Genomic DNA, 15198 nt, shown 5'->3' on the forward strand with positions numbered 1-15198 from the left:
GTGTGAGATCGCGACCCGAGCCAATGCCAGACGCTCAACCGACGGAGCCACCCAGGCGCCCCAGCAATCGTTACGTCTTTGGACGGCGTGACGTCATTTGCTCCGTAAGTCACTTTCACTGAATGGTTTTTGGAGCACCGGGGCCTGTCCCACGGCTTTGCTGGTGTTAAGCACTCTGGCGGGCAGGTCCGATTATCGTCCCATTTAACAGAAGAGGAAATAGAGGCATGGGTGTGGGGGCAGGTCGAGGGGTGTATCTGGGCCTCTCAGCTTCGGCGGCAGAACCAGGATTTGGCCTCAGGAGGTCAGATACCAGAGCCCGCGCTTTTGGTTTCCGTCCGGCTGCCTGTGTATCTCGGTGGTGTCCCCCCTGCGCCGGGCTAAGCGTGTGCCCTTAGTGGATGCTCGCCGTCCCGTCTCTGCTCTTGCCCATCTGCGACTTACGTCTGCGTAGTGGTTTTCATACTGTGCTCAGAGGCTGGCTTCCGGAGCCTGCCTTTCTGGGTTCGGATCCCGGCCCCGCTCCCGTTTCGTCGAGTGGCTCAACCTCTCAGAGCCTGAGTTTCCTCATCTGAGTTCCAGCCACTCTGATGATGGCACCCGGAGAGCTCCGGGGCAGATGAGGAAGGAAGCAGCCTGAGGTGGTTTCGGTGAAAATCGTCACGGGTGGAGCCCAGCTCCAGCGAGGCTGGAAGCCCAGATGATACCCCTTCGGCCCTGGCTACCTTCAGCCTGCGTCCCGCTGTGATGAGAATGCATGCCAGTGGCTGCATTTTAACGCGCATTTTGGGGGCAGGGGTGCTGTTACTCTGCACACGTATCTCCGGGAATCAGGGACGGAGCGCTGCCTTTGCCCCCGGGCCCTCCCGGGGGTCATGGTCATGATCTCGCGGTTCGTGGGTTCGAGCCCCGCGTCGGGCTGTGTGCTGACAGTGCAGAGCCTGCTTGGGATTCTCTCTCTTTCTCTCTCTGTCTCTCCCCTGCTCGTGCTCTTTCTCTCTCAAAGATAAAGTTGAAAGAAAGAAAGAAAGAAAGAAAGAAAGAAAGAAAGAAAGAACTGTCCCTCCCCTGCTCGTGCTCTTTCTCTCTCAAAGATAAAGTTGAAAGAAAGAAAGAAAGAAAGAAAGAAGAAAGAAAGAAAGGAAGAACTGTCCCTCCCCTGCTCATGCTCTTTCTCTCTCTCTCAAAAATAAATAAAGTTGAAAGAAAGAAAGAAAGAAAGGAAGGAAGGAAGGAAGGAAAGAAAGAAAAGAAAGGAAAGAAAGCAAGCAAAAGAAAGAAAGAAAGTGAAAGAAAGAAAGCGAAAGAAAGAAAGAAAGCGAAAGAAAGAAAGCGAAAGAAAGAAAGAAAAGAAATGAAAGAAAGAAAAGAAATGAAAGAAAGAAAAAGAAAGAAAAGAAAAGAAAAGAAAAGAAAAAAGAAAAGAAAAGAGAAATGTAACTCCTCTCCCTGGGATGCCTTGTTCACTGTCTGTGAAGCAGGGATAATAACAGCCTGTCTTGTCCGCCCCTTCCCTGTTGGAATCAAACGAAATGACGAATATGCAAGTGCACGGCAAGGACGATGCTGTGTATTTGTTGAGGTGACTGATTTTCCCAGAAGAGCTGGGGGTTGCTGAACTTTGGGCTGTTCTCAGGGAGCCAAGGCAGGAGGCTGAGGTCCATATTTGTGTGTTAGGATTGGAGGCGTAGACCTGCCCCATTCCTGTCCCCGTCTCCCCAAGGGTCCTACTTGATGATGGAACACAGTGAGACCCGGGGGAGCTAGGGACCGCGGCCAGGCGTGTGGCCACCTCCCTGCCCCCGGAAACCCTTTCACAATATATCGGTGACGTCTGCTTCTTGCCGTGACAGAATCATGGAACAAACTGACCGTCCTGCCCGAACGTAGAGAGACACACAAGCCCTATCATGATAGGTGTTTCCAGACACCAGGCAGCATGCAGCAGGGGGCCGTGATTCCAGAGAGAAAGGAAACGAACAGAGCAGACCCTCCGACTCCCCCGGCTCACTGCCCGGGGGATGTTTCCAGGCTGCAGAGCAGGGAGAAGCCAGACAGGCTCCAGTGCTCTTGCCGAAGTGGGGTAACGGAGTTCAGAGTTTGGGGGCTCTGGGTGGGTGACCTTGTGGGACAGAGTTCCGGGGGGGGGGGGGGCTGCACAGAGAGTTCTCCACAGACTGTCCCTTCAAGTCTTTGAGTGTTTAAACTGTCTATATGTAAAAGGAAATTAAAGTACCACCGGAAAACAGTAGGGCCCCGAAGCTATTGGAGCTGACACAGGGCTGGGCGTGGTAAGTGTTCTCCCAACTTAAAGTGGAGACGTCAGCACTTAAGGCTTTGGGTGCTGTTTCTGTCTTAGCCGTTGAGCTACATTGGCCTTAGTCTGAAGACTGCTCGAGAGCCCCCCTTGCAAAATTCAAAGCGATCCTTGAAAGGCTCTACCTGTTCCCAAATGACTTGATGCAAGACAGAACAAAGTTCATCTCCGTTCAAAAGAATACCAAATACAAACACACAAACCCCAGCAACCAACAGTGTAAAGTTTCCAAAGAAAAATTACAAGGTGGGGCGCCTGGGTGGCGCAGTCGGTTAAGCGTCCGACTTCAGCCAGGTCACGATCTCGCGGTCCGTGGGTTCGAGCCCCGCATCGGGCTCTGGGCTGATGGCTCAGAGCCTGGAGCCTGTTTCCGATTCTGTGTCTCCCTCTCTCTCTGCCCCTCCCCCGTTCATGCTCTGTCTCTCTCTGTCCCAAAAGTAAATAAATGTTGAAAAAAAAATTTAAAAAAGAAAAATTACAAGGTGGGAGCAGGGAAACGTGTTCCGTAACTAGGAGAAAAACCGATCAGGAGACACAGACCCAGCATATTCGTGTAGGTTTTCTAGAGAAACAGAACCAAGAAAGAGGATATTTATTATAAGGGATTGGCTCATGTGGTCATGGAGAAGTCCCAATACCTGTAAGCCGGTGACTCAGGAGGGTCACTGGGGTAGTTCCATCCTGAGTCCTAAAGAATAAAACAAAGTCAAGAAAAGGGAGAAAACGAGTAAAGAACAAATAGCAAGATGCTAGATCTAAACCTAGTCGTGATGATTACATTAAACGTAAATGGCAAAAACATTCCAATTAAAAGAGATTCTCAGTTTGGATTACAAAAAAGGAAGCTCCTACTGATGTTTAAAATGTAAAACGATAAAACGCTATAGATTAAAAGTAAAAGGGTAGAGTAAGATCTGCCATGCAGCCACCAACCAAAAGAAAATTGGAGTGGCTGTACTAATATCAGGCCAAGCAGGACAAGAAATAACCCCAGGGACAAAGAGGGGCGTTTCGTAATAAGACATAATCCTAAAAAGTTACAGACTAGTAACAGAGCTTTAAAATCCACGAGGGAAAACGTGGTAGAACCGAGGGAGAAACAGACACACGTGAGGAGACGTCAGTATCCTTCTCTAAGTAATTGACGGAACAAGTAGAAAATCAACAGTCTAGAAAACTTGAACACAATCGGCCAAACTAACCTAGCGGACGTTTAGAGAACCGCAAAACACATGCTCTTCTCAGCTACGACCGTCACAGAGCAGGACTCCAGCAGGCGCGTCTGACCACAGAGCGCTTTCCCCTCCATCCAACCGTCTCCCAAATATGTCGCCTTCCGGGCAAGAGCGTTCAGCACGTGAGAAAGAGACAAACAAAACGTTTCACGCGGGAGCCCAGCGGGGCCGTAGAATGCTCACGGTGGGCGGCTGGGACTTCACATCCTCTCTGCCGGCTGGGGTGGTGTATTTGTGGCTGTGTTTTAAAGTTGCCTTGTGTATCAATTCTCTACCAAATGAACACGGTAGGAGCCTGGGTCTTAGCAGCTGAGGCAGCACGTTAGGTTTCCATCAGGCATGTTGTTTGATTGGTCAGCACGTGGTCCAGGTTTCCCGGATCTGCCCTCACGGCCAAATCCGCTCGTGCCTCTGGTCCTCCTCTGTGCATTTCCCCCCTGTCTGGAATGCTCCCCGCCCCCCGGCTTTGGTCCTCCACAAGCTCCTACTCATACCTCAAAACCTAGCTCAGAAGTGGCCCCACGTGAAGCCATCCCCGTTCCCCAGGTCTCCCCTGTATCATGGTGGGGCCCTCAGCTGCTGCCCTAGTGTATTATTTCTGCCTCTCTTTTGGCCACCAGAACACCTACTGTCTGAGCACCGAGTCTGCGTCTGTCCCTGTGTGGCTCCTCGGTCCTGTGTTTACACAGAGATGTGGAGAGGACCTGTCACCTCCAGGTAAAAACTGCTTTCTTTTCTTTTCCCTCAGCCTCAAGGACAAAAATCAAGGTGAACTCATCCCTCCTGTGCTGAGATTCACAGTGACATACCTAAGAGAGAAAGGTAAGTGAGAGCTGGCTTCAGCCAGGGGTGTGAGGGCCTCTGGGAGGCCCATCTCGTGTCCCGGGCACCGTGCAGACCGGGGACTTGGAGGGGCTGGGCCTCGTGCGGGAAGGGTGACCAGCACGGGATGGACTCAGGCACACAGAATGTCTGGGTTTGCATCCCGGCTCTACTGTGTACTTGCTGTGTGACCTTGGGCAGTTACTTACCTTCTCTGGGCCTCTCATTCCTCATCTGCCCCATGGGGTTCATGACAGTGCCTGATTCACGGGGTTGCTCTGGGGCCTAAATGAGATGATACATGTAAAGCTCTCCGTGAAGAGACCCCTTTGATATGATAGATAGCTTGGTCTGCAGGTGCTGTCGCCAGTGGGGTGGGCGCACTCGGTGATCAGAGGGGGTGCGCCTTGTGGCTCCTCCAGGACTCCTGCCCGAGGCCAGAGTTCCCAGATCCACAGGAAAAGTGTGGACCCTGACAGGAGCGTAGTTCTCTGGGCAAACAGGCTGCTGGGGGGGGGGGGGTGGCCCCCCGCAGGCAGGTGCCGCAGGGTGCAGGGGGGGGCGCGTCCAACGAGCAGTGGGAGCCGTCATTGCTGGGGGCCCTGGGGGGCCTTTTACCTGGCGCGCCCTCAGAACTGCATGTCCTAATGCTAGAAAGTTCTATGAGCTGTCGCCTCTCTAGCCGGAGGATCTGATTGTCGCTTAGAATGGTCTCTACTTTGGCGAGAAGTCCTTCGCGGCACCTCCCGTTCTGTTCCGTGTTTCGGGAGCAGAGAGAAGATAGTGCGTAAGACCAGGTTGTCAGAAACCGGGAGAGGGAGTGTCTCCCTTTTTAACGTATCAGGTCCTTTATTTATGAAAAAATAAAAAACCCAGTTCGAAGTGGGAACTCAGTATTGTATTTGTTGAATGAATGCACGATCAAACATGTACCCTTTGGGCACCTCCCCGCATCCAGCCCTGATTGAGGTGCTGGGGTTGCCATGGTAACGGCACCCCCCCCTCCACCAGCCGCCGTTCTGGGGGCTCACGGTCGCGACCGAGAGGACTCCATTGCGATCTCCTCTGTAAAGCTGTTTCCACGGGTCAGAAGTCCAGGCACATGGGGGCCGGGCTGCTCAGGGTCTCGCAAGCGAAACTCAAGGTATCCCGCCAGGCTGCGCTCCTTTCTGGAGGCTCTGGGGAAGAATCCGCTTCCACCTTCATTCAGTTTGTTGGCCAAATTCAGTTCTTTGCAGAGATGCCTGTGTGTCCTTGGTGGCTGTCGGCCAAAGGCCTCTTTCTCTTCCTAGAGGCTGCACGCTTTCCTTTCCGTGCGGCCCCCTCCACCAACAGAGACCTTCCCTCCTGTCGAGTCCGGCCTCCATGCTTCAAATGTCTGTAGCCAGGAAGAACCCGGTCCCTTTTAAAAGTCTTGCCTGATTAGGTCAGGCCCACCAAAGATGATCTTCCATATCTTAAGGTCAGCTCCTTGGGCCTGAATCCTGTCTGCAGAGTCCCTTCCCTGTGGCACCTAGATAAGTATTTGGATCCCGGGCAGAATGAGTGTGCCCCACGGGGTCCGGGACTTTGGGAGCCACCTCAGAAATTTTCCTACTACAATCTGTCAGGAAAAAAAAGAGAGGGACCAGCCACTCACGCAGAGGGGATAGCGCGTGCAAAGGCCGGGAGGAGCAAGGAGCATGGGGCAGACTGGAGGCCGGAGGAGGGGGCCGAGGGGTAGTGGGGCAGGAGAGGCCGGACTGTGCAGGCCCGTGGGAAGTCCCCGTGGGAAGCTGCCCGGTGAAGCCCGGCAAGGTCCGTGCATAGGCGGCTCCGACCTGGATATATTCGTTGAACAGACCCAGCTTCAGAAGGGAGAAGAGGCTGGGGAGGGAGCCCAGTGCTCCCTGTATCTGCCGCGTCCGGAACGGTAGCCTCTAGCTGCTCGCGGCAATAGCCCAGTAGAGCACTTTCTAGGTGTCTCCCACGTCGGGTGACCGCATTTTTAATTTTACTTAATTTTTGCTAATTAAACGTAAATTTAAATCATGACGTATGGCCCGTGGCTGCCATACTGGACGGGTCACCTGTGTCGATGCAGCTGCGGGACTAAGCGGAAGCAGCGTGTATGGAGGCCACCCGGGTGCTTGAACGTGTGCCATATCCAGCCTCATCGATTCTTTCTGCAGCCCTCAGAGGCAGGGGCTCAGGGCCTTACTCTGTAGACGGGGTGGCTGAGCTCAGAGAGGCTACGTGCTTTCGCTGCGGTCACACAGCGGGATGAGACAGACTTGGGCTGGACTCCAGGTCTGTCTGACTTGGTTCTCTCTTCCCGGGGGCCACGGAAGTAGGCAGTCAGGTGGGGTTGGGAGTTTGGAAGTTTGAGGAATAAATAAAGGTGGGGATCGTGGGTGGTGGGCGTCGGGGGGGGGGTGGGGGGGGATGAACCAAGCTGGAGAGCATTCCCTGCCAGCCACGGGAGGGTGACGCGTGGGCAGGAGGAGTCGTGGAATGTTCCAGAAACCCAGTGTGCTAGGACCTGTGAGGTGCCTGGAGGCTCTCTCTCCTTAGGACTCCGCACTGAGGGCCTGTTCCGGAGATCGGCCAGTGTCCACACCATCCGCGAGATTCAGCGGTTGTACAATCAAGGTGAGTCTGTCCCCGCAGAGACCCCTGACCCTGGGCCTCCCGCCTGCCCGGCCTGCACAGCCCTCCACGGCCGCAGAGCCCCCAGGCCCAAGGTAGCGTGGCTCCCGCCCCCACCCAACCCCCAGCATAGCCCAGGGCCGGGCAGCTGCCCAGGCGAGGCCTGCGCCCGGAGCCCCGGCCCTCGGCAGGTGGCCGCACGCTGCCGTTGTGCCTTGAGGGCTTCTCCCGTCATTGCAGGCGGACAGGTGGTCTGAAATGTTCCATGGAGTCTCCATTCGGCAGCCCCTCCAGCGGGCCCGGCACCGCTTTCTCGGCTGCCTGCGGCGACACCCGCAGGTCGGGAGGCCGTGTCAGAGCTGAGCACCCTACAGCGACACTGCTGAGGTGGCTAGCTCTGCTCACGCCCCCGCCCACCCTCCTCATTCCTCTCCCTCATACGGTTCGCCCGTCCGGTGACAGGGCCGGCGCGGGGCGCGTGTGGACTGGCCGTCCTCAGGCCCGTGCGCCGAGCACCTGCATCCGAGGCGGGGCCGACCCACACGGCGGGGGGACTGGGGGCACACCCAGACTCTGCCAGGTGCCCCAGAGCGCCGAGGGGGGCACGGTAGCAGCACCCCCCGGGTCCAGCAGGCGACAGGGTCATGCCTGGCGAGAGGTCTCCCCCTCGGGAGTTCTAAAGCCGTTTGTGTCGGGGCCCATCATGACGCGGGACTCCGCGGCCCCGTCGGGACTCAGACTTGTGACATTCTGTGTTCAGGGAAGCCCGTGAACTTTGACGACTATGGGGACGTCCACATCCCTGCCGTGATCCTGAAGACCTTCCTGCGAGAGCTTCCCCAGCCGCTGCTGACCTTCACGGCCTATGAGCAGATTCTCGGGATCACCAGTGGGTACCTGCCCTGGGGGGCCCCGCCGAGGGCCAGTCTGGGGGGTGGGGGGGAGGGGCTGCCGGCCTCTTCTTGTTGCCGTCCGACCCCGTGGACAAGTGTCAGTGGCCGGGCCGGGCCACCACCGTCCGTGGGTGGGGGCAGGGGTTGTCGGGTGCAGCTGGGGCGACAGGCAGCGTGGCAGAGGGCGTCTCTGGGTTCGGGGTGCACGGCCCGGTCCAAGGGCCGCCTCCAGGCCCTCCCTGCCCTGCTCTGGGGGAGCCCCCCACCTCCAGCACCCCAACTTCTGTGTGTAGAAGGGGGGTGGAGGCTGGTGGGGGGCAGAGGCCCCGAACCCCCTCTTCGAGCGGTTACCGTAGAAAGCTTGCAGTTAGAAATCCCTCCTCTGCCCTTTGGGATGTGAATCTTCTACACCCAGAACTGTGTCAGAGACCCCAGAGCCGGCTCTGAGATGTAGAGGTTCAAGGAGACCCCAGTGTCCCGTGACGGTGGGGGCCTAACCCAGCCTGCACCGCTGACCCCGTCCCAGGACACGAGCAGCGTGTTTCTCCCATGAACACACCCGGATAACTACCCCCTCCCTGACTCTGCTCAGGCCCCCCCCAACCCCTGCACCCCTCCCTGTGCCCTCATTCTCCCTCTAAAACGCCAGTCACCTCAGCCATTCGGCCGTGTCGGGCCGTCCCTCGTGCAGTGGTTATCACCGAACACACATGTTCCTCTTTGACTCTGGCACCTGCTTGCCACGGCCCGTGCGGGGTGGTTGCGGACGGGAGGGGAGTGAGCACGTAGGCCCTGCTCGCCAGGAGCGCTCAGGCTGGCCGCAGGGACAGGCGTGTCATTGAACCGGGTGTGGCAGGGTGGTGTGGCTGCAGGGCGTCTGGCACTTACTGGAAGGAAAGCAGGGAAAGGCCTGCTGGGCAGGAGGTGAAGGCTTGTCAGGGTGTCTGAGGTTCCCAGACGTCCCCAGGCACCAGAACCCCCGGAGGGTGCGCTAAAACATGGGTCACTGGGCCCCACCCCGGAGACTCATAGGTGTGGGCAGTGGCCCAAGAATCTGCATTTCTAACTGGACCCTGGGAGATGCTGACGGTCTGGGTTTTGTGCCACGGAATGCCTAGCTCAGCGGGGTTGAGGCACGACCCATGGAAAGCACAAGTGTCTTAGGGGCAAAGCTCATCCTGGGCACCAGGGAGTGGGGCTGGGTTGGGGCAGCTGCTGAGAATTTTTAAAAAATTATATTATGAGAGGGCTCCTGGGTGGCTCAGTAAGCGTCTTAACTCTTGATTTTGGCTCAGGTCACGATCTCACGGTTCGTGAGTTTAAGCCCTGCATCGGGTTGTGTGCTGCCAGCACAGAGATGCTTGGGATTCTCTCCCCAGCCCCCTCAAAATAAGTAAATAAACTTTAGGGGTGCCTGGGGGGCTCAGTCGGTTGAGCGTCCGACTTCGGCTCAGGTCACGATCTCGCAGTTCGTGAGTTCGAGCCCCGCGTTGGGCTCTGTGCTGACGGCTCAGAGCCTGGAGCCTGCTTCGGATTCTGTGTCTCCCTCTCTCTCTCTGCCCCTCCCCTGCTCACACACTGTCTCTTCTCTGTCTCAAAAATAAATAAATGTTAGAAAAAAATTTTGTTAAATAAAAAATAAATAAACTTTAAAATATAAAAATTTAAAAAAAATAATAAATTCTATTTTGTTGGAAATAACACAGGCACATAGCGTAGGAAACAAACAAAAGCCCCAAAGTCCACAGCAGTGAAACGGGAGTCCCCGCCCCCCCCTGCGCTCCCACGCGGGCACGTACCCCGGCGGGGGCTCCGTGGGCACCTGCCCGTCACGCCAGGAGCGCCGCTCCTATGCACGGTCCTGGAGCCTGGCTTTCGTGTGTTAGCATCACATCTCCTCTCTCCCTCCTCGTGTGCAGTCACTCATTCTTTCAATGGTCGTGTTGCACCAGCTTTATAATTTTACGGGTCAACGTTTGGAGCTGTTTCCATTTTTGGTTGGCCCTCCGCTAATTTGAAGACTCAGGAAGTCCCAACATTCCGGTCGTTGAGAACCGAGATGCTGCCCTGAGATGAGAACCGAGACCCTGCTTTCTGGACCGTGGTCTCACTCGGCCAGGCCGCACGGTGACAGGTGTAGGGTCACCAGATCTAGCAACAGAAAACAGAGGATGCCCACCCACCTCCATTTGAATTTCCGATTAAGGGTGAACGTCTGTTTTTTGTTTTTAGCGCAAGTAATATTTGCTCTTTAGCTGAAATGCAAATTTAACTGAGTGTCCTCTCTTTTTTCTGTCAGCCCGTTCTCAGGTGGGATGGGTTTCTCCGTGAAGTCGGGCGAAAGCAGGGGCTTCTGCGTGTACTCGGGAAATGCAGGGACACTCGGGAAGTGTCCAGGGCACAAGGGAATTGCAGCCACGACCACCTCCCGGTGTGCAGCCAGGAGGTTAAGAGCACTGGCTTAGAGCCGCGCGGGTCTGGATTCAAGTCTGGGCTTCGCCATGCAGTAGCTGTGTGACTGGGGACAAGTCGCTTAACCTCTCTGAGCTCACTTCCCTTAGGTGCGTAAAAGTGGGGGCTGTTGTGAGGATCAAAGGTGCGTAAAATGCCGGGCGTGACGGTTCGTGGCACGCAGGAGGTGCTTTGTGACAACCTGCTCCCCCTTGCTCGCCGGTGAGCGCTCTTTCCCTGAGAGACCGTAGAGAGAGCGGGTGGCGGACCTTGTGCAAGGATGTGCTCTGGGACCATAAATCTTACAAAGAGGAGGTTGGGGCCGGGAAGCTGAGACCCAGGCAACGAGGTGGCGGCCCCCAAGCTCGTTGGTTTCTCGAAGATCAATTCGCGGGAACTCCCTGTCCATTCCCGTTACCCACGACAGCTTGAGCTCACGAAAGAGAGGCTTTTCTTAAGAGGCCAACGAGAACGTTGACGGTGGGGACGTTTGTGTCTTTTGAGCAGGGGCTGCGTTTGGAAAGCACACAGGCGTTCACGGTAGCCCCGCCCAAGGCTTAGCCGGAAGAGGTTAGCGTCGGGGGATCGGGACGTGGGGAGCACGGTGAATAGTTGTGGGTGCGCCCTGGCTTGAGGTCTGGAGTTCAGCGGAGGACATGGTTATGAGGAAACGGGGGTCTGAGTCTGGGGCAGCCTCCCCCAGGCTCTTGGTGGGTGTGGGGACCTGAGCTGCAGGGCATCACAAACAGGCTAAGTTGGTCTGGAGAAGGGCTGACCAACCTTTCCCGTAAAGGGCCAGGTAGTAGGTATTTGAGGCTTTGTGGGTCCGTCTGTGTTGCCCCGACTGGGCTCTGCTGTTGTGCAAAAGTAGCCACATGTGATGTGTGGGTGGGAGGGTGTGGCTCTGTACCAATGGTTTATTTTGTTCGTCTTTATTTTTGAGAGAGAGAGAGTGTGCGCAGGGGAGGGGCAGAGAGAGAGGGAGGCACAGAATCCACAGCAGGTTCCAGGCTCCGAGCCATCAGCCCAGAGCCCGACGCAGGGCTCGAACCCACGAACCGCGAGATCGTGACCTGAGCCGAAGTCGGACGCTTCACCGACTGAGCCACCCAGGTGCCCCTGTATCAATAGTTTTATTGACAAAAATTGGCCTTTCTGTCCGAAGGCTGTAGTTTGCTGACCGCTGGTCTAGGCCATTGTCGCTCACAAAGTGAGTGATTCGGCTTTACGGACTTTCTGGGAGGTAAGAGTTGCAGTATGGCTGTTAAACGGGAACAGAGCTCATGGAAGGGAGGGCTTTGCTGCGAACAGCCACCCGGCCTGGGAGTAAGTGAGGGCTCCAGGCCCGACCTCGGGACACTGCGTCCTCAGAGCTGACCTCCTCCCTAGGCCCATGCCGGCCCCTCGGGCAGGACTGACTCAGGAGGGACCCCTGTGCCCCTGCAGGTGTGGAGAGCAGCTTGCGGGTGACCCGCTGCCACCAGATCCTGCAGAGCCTTCCAGAACACAACTACGCCGTCCTCAGCTACCTCATGGGCTTCCTGCATGAGGTGAGGGGGCTAAGCAGGGCCCGGGGCGGGGAGGCCCCAATTCCGTGCCTGGCCCAGGCGGCGGCCCTTCCTGCACCTGGTGCCCACACAGCCCGGGGTCTGGGGTCTCCCCCAGCCTTGGAACGCCGCTCCCTGGCCCAGAAGACTTCAAGGCCTGACCGGGGAGCAGCTCCATTTCTGCACCTGACCCTGCTGACCGGTCACATGCCTGGCCGCCCTCGGTTACAGATGGGACCTTCTTTTTATTTCTATTCTTTGACGTCTGCTTATTTTGACAGAGAGCATAGGCGGGGAGGGGCAGAGAGAAGGAGAGAGAATCCCAAGCAGACTCCACGCCGTCCCGACGCGGGGCAGCCGCAGTCAAGAGTCAGAGGCTCAACCGACTGAGCCACCCAGGTGCCCCACGTTGGGTGTAGAGATTGCTTTAAAAAAATTTTTTTTAATGTTTATGTGTTTTTGAGAGCAGAACATGAGCAGGGGAGGGGCAGAGAGAGAGGGAGACACAGAATCCGAAGCAGGCTCCGGGCTCCGAGCTGTCAGCACAGAGCCCGACGCGGGGCTCGAACCCCCGGACCGCGAGATCATGACCTGAGCCGAAGTCAGACGCTCAACCGACTGAGCCACCCAGGCGCCCAGGATTGCTTTTAAAAAATAATAAACTATTTCTCAGAGGCCAAAAACCAAGTTATTGCCCTAATTTTCTTTCTACTTGTTTTTCATCTGCTGGAGGTGGATTGATTTCCCCGTCCTCCACGGCACTGACGTTGAAACTTCCCATGGGGCTGGGTGCTGTGTAGCATTGGCCCCGGTGGGCTCCTGCAGGGGCTTGGGGGCCGCTGTCCTCACCAGATCCAAGTGGGGGGGGTTCACCGGGTCATGCCCCATCCCCCGTTCTCTGCTCTCCCATGACCCCTGAGGTTCTGCCATTGTCTCTGCTTCCGATTGTCGGAGGTCCCCAGGACCCTGGAGGCGAGGGGGAGATCAGGCCTTCAGATGGGCCCAAGTGGCCCCCCTGCCCCCGACTGGCCACGTGACTTCAGGAAAGTCCCCTGCGCCTTCTGGGCCTCCAGTTTCTTCATCTGTAAAATGGGTGATGCATCCTAACTTCATGGGGTTGTAAGTGCTGTAAGGCAGGTTCACCCCCTCCCCTGCTGCCCCCGATCCTCCGATGACCCCTGCCTGCTCTTTGGCCTTGACTGTGTCCAACTCGCTGGCCAGAGTGTGGCTGTCAGAGAGGTGGTCTGGCTGGGTGACACCAAAGGCCAAGCTTGTACCCATTGTGCTAGAGACCCCTGTCCCCGAGGGGGCCTCCCGAGTCCTCTGGAGTGGGAGAGAAGGCTGGGGGTGCTGAGGAGATCCAGGAGGAGCTCAGAGACGGTCAGAGCCCGAGGTCTCTCAGAGCATCAAGACTGACTGCTTTCGGGGCGCCCGGGGGACTCAGTGGGTTGAGCGGCCGACTCTTGGTTTTGCCTCAGGGCGTGATCTCACGGTTTGTGCGTTTGGGCCCCGTGTCGGGCTCTGTGCTGACGGTGTGGAACCTGCTTGGGATTCTCCCTCCCTCTCTCTCTCTCTCTCTCTCTCTCTCTCTGCCCCTCCCCTGCTCACTCACTCTCTCTCAAATAAATACAGTTAAAAAAATTAAAAAGTTAAAAAAAAAAAGACTGCTTCCTTTTACAGGTGGCGACACCGAGGCCCAGAGCCGGGAGGTGGCCGTGCAAGGCCGTTGCACTGAACCCACAGTCACGTCCCTTGTCTCATGTGTGTCCTCCAGGTGTCCCGGGAGAGCATTTTTAACAAGATGAACAGCTCCAACCTGGCGTGTGTCTTTGGGCTGAATTTAATCTGGCCGTCCCAGGGGGCGTCCTCCCTGAGTGCCCTCGTGCCCATGAACCTGTTCACCGAGCTGCTCATCGAGTACTACGAGATGGTCTTCAGCACCCAGGAGGCTCGCGGGGGGCTCGGTGCCGGTGCTGTTGAGGCAGGGGAGCGGAGTGGCCCCGTCTCTAGAGGCCGGACACCCCGACGGCCTGGCCTCGCGCCCCGCGCCTCCGCGGCCCCTGACGGTGCCCGGGAGACTCCTCTGGTGCTGGAAGCGTCACGCTGAGGCCCGTCTGTGCGTGCTGTCGTCGTGTTTTGTAAACTTGCCATTAAACAAACTTCTCGTGAACCTTCTAGTGAACGTCCGGGGTTCTGCGCTTTGGCCCTTGTGTGTGGTCCCTGGGCTGCGGGCTGGGACAAGATGACGGACCTACCAGGTTCGTAACCACGGCCTCAGCGGAAATGGGAATTTATCGGTGAGGGCCTCCCGTCCGGCCTCGACTGTTGCTGTCATGCCGGGTGGCAAACTGTAACTTCGGGTCACAGCCGTTCGTTATTGTCCGCTGGTGAGCAGGTAGCTGAGCGGTTCTTCTGCTCCTGTCGGGCTGGCCAGAGGTCACCTGGAGGGACGCAGCTCCCTCGAGGGTGTCGCATGCCTTCGGCAGGCGGGGCAGGGGCCGGGGTCGCTCGTGTGCGGGCAGGGGGCCGACATGGGTGCAGGTGGTTTTCAAGCTTTGGCTGGTGGTGTGGATACTCACACCCGTCGGCCAGGGCAAATGTCATGTCCGAGGCCGGAGTCACAGTGGGAGGGCTCTGGGACGCTGTTTAGCAAAGGGCGGCCATGGGGAGGCTGGGGGATTGGGGCCTGCCGGGGGCTCCTGGTCGTGTTCCGCCTCTGCGTTGGGAGACGCGCGCGGTGTTTCCCGCTTAGATACGGCAGAGAAAGGTGTTCCGCATTCCCAGCGCAGAGCCCCCCAGATTCACCCCGATTGGACAGGCTTGGGCCACGTGCCCACCTTGACCCTCACCGTGGTCGGGTCTGTGCCGATTGCCCTGGGCCCGAGTCGTGCACCCCACCCCGGGCTGGGGTTAAGGACGGGTGGCGCCCCAGATGCGTCAAGCCCGGCTTCCGTCACAAACACCACAGGCTGGGGGCTTACGCGACAGACGTTTATTTCTTACAGGCTGGAGTCCAGAAGCTCGAGCTCTGCAGGCCCACGCGGCCGGGTTCTGCTGAGCGCCCTCTGGCTGGCTCGCGCACGGCCACCTTCTCGCAGTGTCCCCGCCCGGCAGGATGGGGAGAGAGGGAGACAGAGCCCTTTGGAGTCTCTTCGAAGAAGGACACTAATCCCCACCCTCGTGACCTCATCCAACCTGAATTACTTCCGTAAGGGCCCCGTCCCCGGTTACAGCCGCCCTGGGGTTCGGGGCTTCAATGTACGGGTTTGGGGGTGAGGGGGCACAAACAGTGCACCCGTAGCACC

The 15198-nt window shown here is 57.3% G+C and overlaps 1 protein-coding gene across 1 annotated transcript in view; it reads left to right on the forward strand.

The window, feature by feature from the left end:
* The window catches only part of ARHGAP8 (Rho GTPase activating protein 8), a 49183-nt gene extending 35183 nt beyond the window's left edge, over window positions 1-14000 (forward strand). The window contains exons 8-12 of the mRNA XM_047066417.1: window positions 4301-4374; window positions 6928-7005; window positions 7763-7891; window positions 11793-11896; window positions 13668-14000. Coding sequence (XP_046922373.1) covers window positions 4301-4374; window positions 6928-7005; window positions 7763-7891; window positions 11793-11896; window positions 13668-14000 — 718 coding nt within the window. The remainder of the gene's footprint in view (window positions 1-4300; window positions 4375-6927; window positions 7006-7762; window positions 7892-11792; window positions 11897-13667) is intronic.
* Window positions 14001-15198: the final 1198 nt, after the last annotated feature.

The sequence above is a fragment of the Lynx rufus genome, unplaced genomic scaffold (genome assembly GCF_022079265.1).
Source record: "Lynx rufus isolate CCGP_SWC_20201006 ecotype Redwood Valley unplaced genomic scaffold, mLynRuf1.p SCAF_7, whole genome shotgun sequence".
NCBI classification, from domain to species: domain Eukaryota; kingdom Metazoa; phylum Chordata; class Mammalia; order Carnivora; family Felidae; genus Lynx; species Lynx rufus.